Source organism: Salmo trutta, chromosome 6, assembly GCF_901001165.1.
Source record: "Salmo trutta chromosome 6, fSalTru1.1, whole genome shotgun sequence".
Classification (NCBI taxonomy): domain Eukaryota; kingdom Metazoa; phylum Chordata; class Actinopteri; order Salmoniformes; family Salmonidae; genus Salmo; species Salmo trutta.
In genome coordinates, this window is record NC_042962.1 from 16,249,003 (window position 1) to 16,263,138 (window position 14,136).

Consider the following 14,136-nt stretch of genomic DNA (forward strand, 5'->3'; position numbering starts at 1 on the left):
GTCTGTGTATTGTATGGGCTGAGTCGTGCGCAATAGATTCCTACTACGATGCATTCTGCCTTAAACAAAATCTCTTGCATATTTCATTTTGTTTCAGTATTTTTCATTGAAAGTGGCTAATATTGCGTTGATCCGATCACAATTGCCACAGTAAAGTGAAACGTTGATAGTGTTAACTAACAGGGAAAACAACAGAAAGTTGAGTGAAATCAATGTAGTCTACTGTTTTCTAGAGATCTTGCTTTTTTGCTGGTTCGGGCTCATATAATTTCTGTGATGTCGGACCAGGCCTGGGCTCGGGCTTCAGCTCACAGGGCTTGGGTCAGACTGGGATCGAATGTTCAGTTCTGATGAGAACTCTAAGCTGCATTTGGGTCTTGTGTGCGTTCGGTTAGTGTCAATTATGCGTGTGCTTTGAATTTATGGCGACTTTGTGTGACGTAAATACGCTAGGCTAAAGGTTTCCATGCGTCAACCTGTTTGGCAAAAATAAAATGGCTAATATTTAAATTTGCTGCTGCACGACATTGGGGGAAATGTTAATTTAAAAAAAATCGGGACATGTGTGGCATTGTCATGGGACGATCCCGGTTACCCGGGTTTTAATCCCTACTATGGACTGCCACAAAGCTATCCCCATAAACTGGATACAAGGCTCTCTCGTGGTTCTTTTTCTATTAGCCAGTTTTGTTCTTTGGTGCCATACCTGATGTTTAGTAGTGTTAGTGTAGGTCCTTTGTCTGTCCTTTTCATACATGTATGCTGTTCCATTTCGGTTTGACTGCTATGTGGGTGAAAAATAAACTTGATCTTGAACGTGACCTGTCACCCCCCCCTCCCTCCCCAGGGTCAGCTCTCCGGACAGTGGTCTCCACTCCTCCTCGGCACCCGGCAGCACGGACCCCTTCAGCGAGGAACTGGCCCCTAAGTTCTGGGACGAGCTGGGTCAGATCGGCCTCCCCGATGACATCAATGTCCAGTCCCTGTTTGACCCCACAGGCCAGTGCTGTGCCCACCTGCATTGTGCTGCCTGGTCTGAGGGGGTGTGTTGCGGCGAGGCCCAGGATTCACTGCTCTACGTGGACAAAGCCATAGACTCAGGGAGCACAGAGGTGAGATGGAACAGACAATCCATTGGGGTGTGGGTGTTAGGATTCAACCATGTGTGTGTCAGTGCACATGCCTCCGATCTCTTTGACCAGCAAATCAGCAACGGGTTTCTTTGCGAGCTCAGTATTTGTGTACATTCGCAACAACTAGAGAACAACCAATATGTATTTTTTTAGGCCCGATACCGATTTTTTTGGGGGGGGGTCAAGAAGGCCAATGGCCGATTTTATTATAGGTCAACATCATTCAATTTGAAAATGTGATTTAAAAAAAATTGAAATTACCAGAGACAGCCATGTATGCATGAATGTTTTAATCAAACAATAATTCACTTTGCTTTTACCAATCTAACTGTATAACAACATAATGGTCATTTTATTTGCATGGTAAATCTCTTGATAAACTGGGTAAATTAAGATAGAATAGGCCTACAATACAGGTTACTGCATATTCAATAGCAGTGTGTAGCATGCATTGAGTTATTGAGCTTGTTTTGGCTGGTCAGTGGTGTCTGATGCTACAGATGACAAAAAATCTGTTTGCCTTCTATTTGGGACTTACCTACTGATCAAAAACATTTGCATGAAGCATCACTCCGGCATAGATCCAAGATGGCGTAGCAGTCGAATGTGTTTTTTTTGTCTTGTCCTGTGCCGTGTATTTATCGTTTTCTTCGTATATATTTTAATCTCACTTTCCATCTATGGACTGAATATACTCTCCTGCAACCCGCCTCACCCAATGTGGTACGGATCTGCTGTCTTAATACTTAAGAACCAGGAACCCCCATCAGAAGCTAGCCAGTTAACTAGCTACTAGCTAGTAGTCAGTTAGCCGCTGCTAGTGGTCCTCACCGTTAACTCGGACATCAGCCAGCCTCAGCCCGGTCAATTCCTGCCAGTCTGCACAGCGCGATATCTACCCAGAGCATATCGGACTGCTTTTTCTCTACCACATCTCTGGATTCCTACCGCAAGCTCTAAACCTTTACACCGGATCATCGCAGCTAGCTAGCTTCTATCCGAGTGGCTACTCCTGGCTAACGTCTCTGTCCCGAACCAAGCACCAGTTAGCCTGGAGCTAGCTTCGAGCTAGGCCCATCTCCCGGCTCACCGAAGAGGTCTATCGGCCAATTCTTGGGCTACAATATCTCTTTTGCCAATTGGCCTGGACCCTTTACTGCCGACACGGAACCCCACCGATCCGTCACGACGGGTCTGCTGACGTAACCATCCGAGGTGGTTTCAACAGGCTCTTCCATTGCGACATCCCCTGAGGCCCATCTGCTAGCCCCGGCCCGCTAGCTGTCTGAATCGTGTCTCCAGCTAGCCTAGTGTAGTAGCGACTACTGAATTGTTTCCCTGACTCATCTATTGCTACTCTCTGGACTCTATGATCACTCGGCTACACATGCCTCTCCCTAATGTCAATATGCCTTGTCTATTGCTGTTTTGGTTAGTGATTGTCTTATTTCACTGTAGAGCCCTTAGCCCTGCCCAATATGCCTTAGACAGCCCTTTTGTTCCTCCCCCCATACATGCGGTGACCTCACCTGGCTTAACTGGTGCCTCTAGAGACAAAACCTCTCTCATCGTCACTCAATGCCTAGGTTTACCCCCACTGTACTCACATCCTACCATACCCTTGTCTGTACATTATGCCTTGAATATATTTTTCCGCGGCCAGAAATCTGCTCCTTTTACTCTCTGTCCCGAATGGACTAGACGACTAGTTCTTATAGCCTTTAGCTGTAACCTTATCCTACTCCTCCTATGTTCCTCTGGTGATGTAGAGGCCAAACCAGGCCCTGCAGCCCCCAGCACCACTCCCATTCCCCAGGAGCACTCATTTGTTGACTTCTGTAACCGTAAATGCCTTGGTTTCATGCATGTTAACATTAGAAGCCTCCTCCCTAAGTTTGTTTTATTCACTGCTTTAGCACACTCCGCCAACCCTGATGTCCTAGCCGTGTCTGAATTCTGGCTTAGGAAGGCCACCAAAAATTCTGAAATTTCCATCCCTAACTATAACATATTCCAACAAGATAGAACTGCCAAAGGGGTTGGAGTTGGCCTGCAGAGTTCTGTCATACTATCCAGGTCTGTGCCCAAACAATTCGAGCTTCTACACTTAAAAATCCACCTTTCCAGAAACAAGTCTCTGACCTTTGCCGCTTGTTATAGACCCCCTTCAGCCCCCAGTTGTGCCCAGGACACCATATGTGAATTGATCACCTCCCCATCTATTTTCAGAGTTTGTACTGTTAGGTGACCTAAACTGGGACATGTTTAACACCCCGGCCGTCCTACAATCTAAGCTAGATGCCCTCAATCTCACACAAATTATCAAGGAAGCTACCAGGTACAACCCTAAATCCGTAACCAATGGCACCCTCATAGATATCATCCTGACCAACTTGCCCTCTAAATACACCTCTGCTGTCTTCAATCAGGATCTCAGCGATCACTGCCTCATTGCCTGCGTGCGTAATGGGGCAGCGGTCAAATGACCATCCCTAATCACTGTCAAACGCTCCCTAAAACACTTCAGCGAGCAGGCCTTTCTAATCGACCTGGCCCGAGTATCCTGGAAGGATATTGACCTCATCCCGTCAGTAGAGGATGTCTGGTTGCTCTTTAAAAGTGTTTTCCTCACCATCTTAAATAAGCATGCCCCATTAAAAAAATGTAGAACTAAGAACAGATATAGCCCTTGGTTCACCCCAGACTTGACTGCCCTTGACGAGCACAAAAACATCCTGTGGCGTTGTGCATTAGCATCGAATAGCCCCCGCGATATGCAACTTTTCAGGGAAGTCAGGAATCAATATACGCAGTCAGTATGAAAGCTAAGGCTAGCCTTTTCAAACAGAAATTTGCATCCTGTAACACTAATTCCAAAAAGTGTTTGGAGACTGTAAAGTCCATGGAGAATAAGATCACCTCCTCCCAGCTGCCCACTGCACTGAGGCTAGGTAACACTGTCACCACCGATAAATCTACGCTATTCGGAAATTTCAATAAGCATTTTTCTACCGCTGGCCATGCTTTCCACCTGGCTACCCCTACCCTGGCCAACAGCTCAGCACCCCTTGCAGCAACTTGCCCAAGCCCCCCCCCCGCTTCTCCTTCACCCAAATCCAGACAGCTGATGTTCTGAAAGAGCTGTAAAATCTGGATCCCTACAAATCAACTGGGCTAGACAATCTGGACCCTCTCTTTCTAAAATTATCAGCCAAAATTGTTGCAACCCCTATTACTAGCCTGTTCAACCTCTCTTTCATATTGTCTGAACCCCAAAGTTTGGAAAGCTGCCGCGGTCATCCCCCTCTTCAAAGGGGGTGACACTCTAGACTCAAACTGTTATAGACCTATATCCATTCTGCCCTGCCTTTCTAAAGTCTTCGAAAGCCAAGACAAGAAACAGATCACCAACCATTTCGAATCCCACCGTACCTTCTCCACTATGCAATCTTGTTTCCGAGCTGGTCATGGGTGCACCTCAGCCACGCTCAAGGTCCTAAACGATATCATAACCTCCATCGATAAAAGACAGTACTGTGCAGCCGTATTCATCGACCTGGCCAAGGTTTTCGACTCTGTCAATCAACGCATTCTTATCGGCAGACTCAATAGCCTTGGCTTCTCAAATGACTGCCTCGCCTGGTTCACTAACTACTTCTCAGATAGTTCTGTGTAAAATTGGAGGGCCTGTTGTCTGGACCTCTGGCAGTATCTATGGGGGTGCCACAGGGTTCAATTCTCGGGCCGACACTTTTCTCTGTATATATCATTGATGTCGCTCTTGCTGCTGGTGATTTTCTGATCCACCTCTACGCAGACAACACCATTCTGTATACATCTGGCCCTTCTTTGGATACTGTGTTAACAAACCTCAAAACGAGCTTCAATGCCATACCACACTCCTTCCGTGGCCTCCAACTGCTTTTAAATGCTAGTAAAACTAAATGCATGCTCTTCAACCGATTGCTTCCCGCACCCACCCGCCCGACCAGCATCACTACTCTGGACGGTTCTGACTTAGAATATGTGGACAACTACAAATACCTTGGTGTCTGGTTAGACTGTAAACTCTCCTTCCAGACTCAAATGAAGCATCTCCAATCCAAAATTAAATCTAGAATTGGCTTCCTATTTCGCAACAAAGCCTCCTTCACTCATGCTGCCAAACACCCTCGTAAAACTGACTATCCTACCAATCCTTGACTTCAGCGACGTCATTTACAAAATAGCCTCCAACACTCTACTCAGCAAATTGTACTCAGCAAATTGTATGTAGTCTATCACAGTGCCGTCCGTTTTGTCACCAAAGCCCCATATACTACCCACCACTGCGACCTGTGTGCTCTCGTTGGCTGGCCCTCACTACATATTTGACGCCAAACCCACTGGCTCCAGGTCATCTATAAGTCTTTGCTAGGGAAAGCGCCGCCTTATCGCAGCTCACTGGTCACCATAGCAACACCCACCCGTAGCATGCGCTCCAGCAGGTATATTTCCCTGGTCATCCCCAAAGCCAACACTTACTTTGGCCGCCTTTCCTTCCAGTTCTCTGCTGTCAATGACTGGAACGAATTGCAAAAATCGCTGGAGTCTTATGTCTCCCTCTCTAACTTTAAGCATCAGCTTTCAGAGCAGCTTACCGATCACTGTACCTGTACACAGCCAATCTGTAAATAGCTCACCCTACTACCTCATCCCCATGTTGTAATTTATCCTCTTGCTTTTGCACCCCAGGATCTCAACTTGCATATCATCATCTGCACAGCTATCACTCCAGTGTTAATGCTAAATTGTAATTATTTTGCCTCTATGGCCTATTTATTGCCTTACCTCCCCACTCTTCTACGTTTGCGCACACTGTGCATAGATTTTTCTGTTGTGTTATTGACTGTAAGTTTGTTTATGTGTAACTCTGTTTTATTGTTTTTGTCGCACTGCTTTGCTTTATCTCGGCCAGATCGCAGTTGTAAATGAGAACTTGTTCTCAACTGGCCTACCTGGTTGAATAAAGGTGAAATAAAATAAAATGTCACACTGTATGGAAGGACATGCCATACTGTAGGAACTGCTATTACTTTGAGAATATAAAATAGCATATATTCAATGCAAAAAGGTCCAACGTAATGCCATGATTTGCGATCTGTCAAGAAATTGGCGGGTTGTAAGTTGATCCTACTGCTACAATTGGCTAGTGTGAGGCTGTAACTCTGCTTCCTTTCACATCTCTCTCCATCGTTCATATCACTTAGTGCTGTTTACTGCTACTATGAGAACTAGCTCAATGGCTTTGACATTTGCTACCAAGCCATACATGTGCATAATATCTAAGAAGAGCTAGGGTATGAAAAAATATGAAATGATGATGCATGTTCTGTCTGAATTACTCAAATCTGCACATAGTTTGACAAGTGAGAATGCACACACATGCGTACTTTTATATAGCTTTCTTGTTCCATAAACGATTCTTAGGTAGCCAAACCTATTGACAACCATTATTTAGACATTTTAAAACACTTCCTCTTTTCCTTTTATTATGACAATCATCTTAACTATCGACTGTCAATTTACGGATACGATTGTGGCTGGTTAGATCAGCACACCAGCAAATAGCTAATGTTACAGCGCAAGTCAGATGGCTTGTTGCCAAAAATAGTGCATGATCAAAATGATAACCAGCTAATGTTAGCTAGCTACGTTGGCTGTTAGCTCCTATCTGATATCTTAGCACCATGTTTATCTAGCTAGCTTAGTAGATATGCTAGGTTAGCCTCTTTTCTCAACAGCTGCCTCTATACTCCTTTGCAATTCCAGAAGTAGTCAGTCAAAACATTGACTGTAGGAGGGCAATGCCATGGTAACAGAATTACGCAGAGACATATGAACTTAAATTAGGAATTCTCATGAGTGGGATATCGAAGGTGCATGTAAATATTGTCGTGTCTTTGGGGTACCATTAAACTGAAGACATGTTTATCAATTAACTCCCTGTAATTATTATCACGCGATTAAACTGATTCATCGTTTAATTGTAATTAACTAGGAGATCGGGGCACCAAGGAAAATATTCAGATTACAAAGTTATAATTTTCCTAATATAACTTTCCTATATTATAATATTATAGTATAGGCCGATTATCTTCTGGTTTAAATGGTGTATTTTACCTCGCGTCCAGTCTCATTCCATACGTCGTAAATTGTTGTATCTGCACGAACCCAGTCTTTCCTAAAATCATCCATACATCAATTGTCTTAAAATCATTTATTGACTACACTAAGTAATTAACAGAAAACATACAAACAGTAATTATCGTCACAAAGAATTGGTAGAGGAATGTGCCCTTGTGGGCTAAACAGGCAGGTCGGCCTGTTGAACAATGGATCATAAAAGGTCAGCTGTGGCACACAGAGTTCATTAATATTAACAATTGATATGCTAATCCTTTGCACATGAACGCTCACTCATTCGGGAACAATTGCAATCAATATATATTTACGCTCAGGGTGTCCTCGGGATCCTTGTTGGAGAGTTCTGTTCTGTTGGAGAGTTTTGTCCGCGTTCTCTCTCTTAGTTAGAAAGGATCTTTCAGAGCGACATTCATTAATGTCGTCATAGAATGGATGTTTCGTCGGTCTTCGCGTTCAATGATATAATTTCTAGCGGCAGACTATTAATTAATATCAAAGACTTGTTCTTATTCTGTCGGTATTACAAATAGCTTTATCCTTATAAATACATTTTATACAACCATGTGGATGCAAGTCTCATCGCTGAGGCTATTATATAAACAGTTTTATGGTAATATGGCTATATTGTCTCTTCTGACTATCACAAAATTGTACCAAGCGGACCAGTTCGTAGCTGGATTCTTCACCAATCTTTCATACCTTCTCCAGAACACAAATGTCGCTTGGCTCCCCAATTCTGTGAGTTGGAAGAATTTCCTGTGTCTCTCTATGGGCCATGTGGCAAGAGATTCTCCTCTTAGAGTTTTTACAACCCTTTCACACAGGGCCTGGGTGGGGGAAGGTAGGTTGGGGGATGGTGCAAAGGGGGGGAGGGGGTCAACTGTCCTCCCTGTACTCAAAGAGGCCAACGTCATGACAATATTATTCCGAATTCCGACCTTAAGCTACTACCCAGAATATGGGTGCATGTAAACGTGGTCAATGTTTCGGAGAAAACACCATTCAACTGACTACTGAAGTCAGCTTGCAGACGCACGGCCTGCCACAAGGAGTCGCTAGAGCACGATGAGCCAAGGAAAGCCCCCCCAGCTAAACCTTCCCCTAACCCGGACAGACCTGGGCCAATTGTGCGCTGCCCTATGGGGCTACCGGTCACAGGATTAAATCCCAGGCTGTAGTGGCGCCTCAGCCAATTTGTTTTCTGTACTTTTATTTCCCTGAGTGATCAAAACGTTTTCTCGTGCCCTCTCTTGCTTCTCTGCAACAGACATATAGTTAGCAATATGTTTTGAACATAAAATTGCAATAAAATCTCAGTATCTAATCTCAATACATCTAGAATCGTGAGAATTGCAATATATATAGTATCGGCACCTATGTACTGTGATAATATCATATCGTGCTTCTAGTATCTGCTGTATTTTCTCTCAGCTGAACTTTGTCATTAACACAATGTAATGTGAATGTGCAAGGGAGGCCACTTTATAGATAATTGACTATTCTAGCTTGTAATTTGCTGTCTTGATATTGGTTGAGGCAAAATAAAACTCTGAACTAATACAATGACTTCATTGAGGAAGTGGAAATGTTGTACTTGCCCAGCTATGATAACTTATTTGGTGGTGTGCACTCGGGAGTGTGTGTTTTTGGGATTGAGCTAGGACAGGGCGATTGTACCATATTTTACTTTATACTGGTATTGATGTATGGACCGATTTGGGTTTTTAACATGACCTTCTATAACGTTATTTCAATATTTGGTTTGTTTAACGTGATCCGCAACTCCAGAGAGTGTAATGTCCATTTTAGGCACGACAACGCCTATTCCCCCTCAGGAGACTGAAAAGATTTGGCATGGGTCCTCAGAGCCTCAAAAAGTTCAACAGCTGCACCATCGAGAGCATCCCCTGACTGGTTGCATCACTGCCTGGTATGGAAACTGCTCGGCCTCCGACCGCAAGGCACTACAGAGGGTAGTGCGTACGGCCCAGTACATCACTGGGGCCAAGCTTCCTGCCATCCAGGACCTCTATATCAGGCGGTGTCAGAGGAAGGCCCTAAAAATGGCCAAAGACTCCAGCCACCCTAGTCATACACTGTCTCTCTGCTACCGCACGGCAAGTGGTACCGGAGTGCCAAGTCTTGGTCCAAAAGTCTTCTAAACAGCTTCTAGCCCCAAGTCATTAGACTCCTGAACAGCTATTCAATTTTATTTTAGTAAAAAGTTAACTTATTTTTCTTAAGCATTTCACATTTCGGCACGTGACAAAAACAACTCGATTTGATTTGACAAGCACTTTCTTGCCATTCACTCTGCAGTCTGCATGGTCAGATAAATGCAGAAAGATGTTGGTGACAACGAGGCTGCTTTCTACAAGCGTTCTATAACTACAATATTAGTTTGTGTATCTTACCGTCTGCTAACTACTCTCTGCTAGTTTGTCTTTTCGTAGCAAGTTCCGGTTAAAATGTATTGTTAGCCGCCAATTGCTAGTTAGTTGGCCAGCTAGCTTGCTTCATGTACTAAGAGTTAGCGCACATGTAGCTAGCTAATACAGCCTGGTACCAGTGCTGGTGTAGGCCTAGATAGGAATGTTTGTGCAACGATATTCATGAAAATGATTTTAGTTTGAAGTTGGATTGAACAGTATCAAATCGAAGTTTATTGATCATGTACATGGTTTTACAGACGTTATTGCAGGTGCAGCGAAATCCTTATAAGGAGCTAGAAACAGGGTAACCGTGTCTCTTTCTGCACCATCATGTCATAACAATCAGAATGGAGAAAGCCCTATTGAAATCACTTATTTGTGTTGCCGCCCTAGGTTCATGAACTACTCATAAAGCAGGTTTAGAACTTTTATTATTTAAAAAACATAAAATACCATCAAATATTCTGATATTTTGGCCATATCGCAGAGAGAGGCAGAGAGAGGCAGAGAGAGGCAGAGAGAGAGAGAGAATTTGAAAACCTGTTGGTTGTGTGTGTGTGAGCTCTAGATGGGGCCCTGTTAAAGGTTGTCCCTGGCACTACAGTGAGGCTCATTGGGGTGTAAAGCAGAAAAGGTCACAGAGCTCAGGAGACTGCACCTCTGAAGGTTAACACACACTGTGACACACCACACACTTTTATTCGCACATGTACACTCGGATGCACCGACAGCCTGGCATACAACTTACCCAGCTCTGAAATTCATACCCATTCACACACACTGGTGACGCACACACTACCCACACACACAAGCTATCCTCACCTCCATATCAGGTTTGCCTGATTGCATTTACATCCTAAATCAGCTAAAAATGTCTAATTTAGCTCTCACTCCTGTGTATATTAGTGAGCCTGTGTGTACAGCGCCTCCAGAAAGTATTCCCAGCCCTTGACTTATTACGCATTTTGTTTCAAAATGGATTAAATATATACTTTTTTTTCTCACCCATCTATATACAATAACCCATAATGACAAATTTGAAAACATGTTTTTAGAAATGATTGACCATTTATTGAAAATGAAATACAGAAATATCACACCCCTGAGTCAATACTTTGTAGAAGCACCTTTGGCAGCGATTACATCTGAGTGTTTCTGGGTTTCTTAGTTTTCTATTTGCCCATTCATTCTTAAAAAAATAAATATATATATATACCTGTCAAATTGGTTGTTGATCATTGCTAGACAACCATTTTCAGGTCTTGCTATACATTTTCAAGTATAACATTGTAGATTTTACCTTGTGTTTTAGGTTATTGTCCTGCTAAAAGTTGAATTTATCTCCCCAGTGTCTGGTGGAAAGCAGACTGAACAAGGTTTTCCTCTTGGATTTTGCCTGTGCTTCGCTCCATTCCGGGTATTTTTTTTCCTGAAAAACACCCCAGACCTTAACGATTACAAGCATACCCATAACATGATGCAGCCACCGCTATGCTTGAAAATATGAAGAGTAGTACTCTGTTGTTTGGGACAAATCCAGTACAACACTTTGTATTCAGGACAAAAAGTAAATTGCTTTGCCACATTTTTTGCAGTATTACTTTAGTTCAGGCTGCATGTTTTTGCATGTTTTCTCTTAAAATGTAAAAAATGTAAATTCCATTTTGACATGATGGGGTATTGTTCGTAGGCCAGTGACATTCTTTTTTTAAATTCAGGCTGTAACACAACAAAATGTGGAAAAAATCAAGGGGTGTGAATACTTTCTGAAGGCACTGTATGTGGCTCCCTAGTGGCACAGCGGTCTAAGGCACTGCATCTCAGTGCTAAAGGTGTCACTATAGACCCTGGTTTGATTCCAGGCTGTATCACAACCGGCCGTGATTGGGAGTCCCATAGGGAGGCGCACAATTGGCCCAGTGTCGTTAGGGTTTGGCCGGGGTAGGCCGTCATTTTAAATAACAATTTGTTCTTAACTGACTTGCCTAGTTAAATAAAGGTTAAATAAATACAAATGCGTTAGCCTGTGTATGTGTGTATGACAGAGGCAGCCCATACACTAGTATCTTTGTGTGAGTATCGTATGTAGGCCTATCCTATAGATGATTGTGTGTATCTACACATCGTGTAGGCCTATCTACTGTATGTGTGTGATAGAAACAGCATTGTTTTTCGGCAGAGGCTGTTGGTTGCCCAGTCAGAGCTCTCCCACCAGTGGTATTCTGCCCTTCAAGTGTGAGGTAACAACGTTTGGCAGTGAGCCATGAAACCCCCAGGCGTTAGGACATCAGGATAACCTTTCAGCCCCTTACACCGTAGCCCTGCATTTAAGGTGCTATCACCTTATCTGCTGTTGAAGTGGACCAGACTGGTCCACTTCATGTCTGACTGACATGAAGTCAGACATGCTGGGCAACACAGGCCAGGTTCTTCTTTCTAAACTATGTGTGTTCTTTCTAAACTATGTGTGTTGCGTTCTTCTACATTTTTATAGGCAATGGGATATTTCATAATTTTGCTTGATATTTAAATGTTAAATGGACAGGTTTCTAAGTTTAACTCTCAGTTGTTCTACGCTCTGTTTTTGAAAGGTTGGTGCTATTACCCTTTTCACACTACTGAGTTGACTATCCAAAAGGATAATGTGAAATAACATTTCCAGACCAGTATGGTTTGGGTTGGCACAATGGTCTGAAAACTGCTATGTGATACCAGTCAGGTCCAGTTCCCATAAGGCCTTGTTCCATTCTCAGTGGCACTGGACCAGATATCTATCCGTTGCAATTCCTCTCAGGTTTGCTCCATTTGGACGGTAACCATTTTGGCTCTTTGTAGAGAAGGGAGAGTTTGGTTGGGTTGGCCACTATCCTTCTGCCTTAACGATGCCTCTTTCGGGGGTTGTTGGGAGAAAAGCGTGGTCAAACAATCGGTATGGCGAGATGGAAACTCTCCCTTTTTTATTAAATATTTAAATTTCTGCTTGGTGTGGATTAGGAAAGAAAACCCCAAACCACACTGTAATGCGATTACAGCAGTCGTGTTTAATTATTATTTTCAACAAAGCAACGGAGGATTATGGTTTGAAGAGAAGGGGTGACATTATTTTGAAGGGGTTACTTTATTTTCATTACTCCCTATGTAGTCTCTGAGGAGTTGATGGGTGTAATGAGCATAGAAATAGAATTATGGAACATTGACTTGAATGGGAATGTCTGTTCTATTCATTCTATTTTTATGGTAATACATTCTTGTCTGGGACGTCCCACGCCGGGCTTGGTCCCGTCTGCGACGACATCCCACAGAATATCCTTCCCATCATTTTTTTTTTCTTCATTTTTTTTTCATTGAACCTTTTATTTAACTAGTCAAGTCGGTTAAGAATAACTTCTTATTTACAATGCCTCAAGGAAGTCGCTGGTGCACGGGCGGTAATTGCCCAACGCTCGGTGTACAAATGTGTTTGCCGGTTGTTACATGTTGGCCCCCCCGGCCAAGTGTTTCTAGAACGAGGGAGGGAAAGGGAAAAAGAGAGGGAGGGGGAGGGAAAGGGAGAGAGAGCAACATAAAAGTGCTGACTTGAGTCATTTTGACTTCAAGGCCCCATTCTTTCTCTGCTCCTGACGGCTTTCATTATTCAAAGACGAGCTCTCGTTCTCGGGCCGCGGTTTAAATGTCAGTCTATATTCAGGTGCTACTGCCAGGTTCGCTCGTTTTGTACCAGAGCACTTCATTTAAGCAGTCATTTTTTTATTTTTTTATTTTTTTTAACCATAATAGCAATTCTCTACCATTACCGAGGTCGGCTTCAATTTCAACCTGGGTTTTGAATCCAATATGCATTTTGCTTCTTAATTTCAGTGGCGAGGCATGATGAAAACGAATGAGAGATTTTATGTGGAAAAGCAACAATTCTTTTTAGACCGGGTGGGGTTAGAGATTAAATTTGTCAATAACTTGACAATTGTTGTTAGCACGCGTGAGTTGATGTTTAAAACACTTTTAGTAAGTGCCAAAACTGAAATCTGGGGTATGTGCTTAGTTAGAAGCATTCCATGTAGCAAGTGTAGATCAAGCATAGGGCCTCCAATGACAGTGTCTGACTAAAACTGAACAGCTAAACTGGGGGTCTGTTCAGGAGGGTGCAACTATGCAGGATGTTTAGATAGAAATGTATTCTTTGGAACAGATATGATTGTCTGTCAGGTTGACAGGGAATCGTGTCAGGCTCTGTTCTATTTCTATCTGCAATGTTCAGAAGGTTTCATCTAGAAAATAACACTTTTTTCCCCCTGTAGGTATTATTGAGTGAAAACCAGGAACATCTAAGAATCGGAACTAGCTTTCTTAATCTCCCTCTCGTTTTCTCTCTCTCATTCTCACTCGCT

At 43.2% G+C, this 14,136-nt stretch overlaps 1 protein-coding gene across 1 annotated transcript in view; it reads left to right on the forward strand.

Annotated features, from left to right (window-relative positions):
* LOC115195273 (histone-lysine N-methyltransferase 2C) overlaps nt 1-14,136 on the forward strand; it is a 225,697-nt gene that overhangs the window by 58,033 nt on the left and 153,528 nt on the right. The window contains exon 6 of the mRNA XM_029755045.1: nt 848-1,112. Coding sequence (XP_029610905.1) covers nt 848-1,112 — 265 coding nt within the window. The remainder of the gene's footprint in view (nt 1-847; nt 1,113-14,136) is intronic.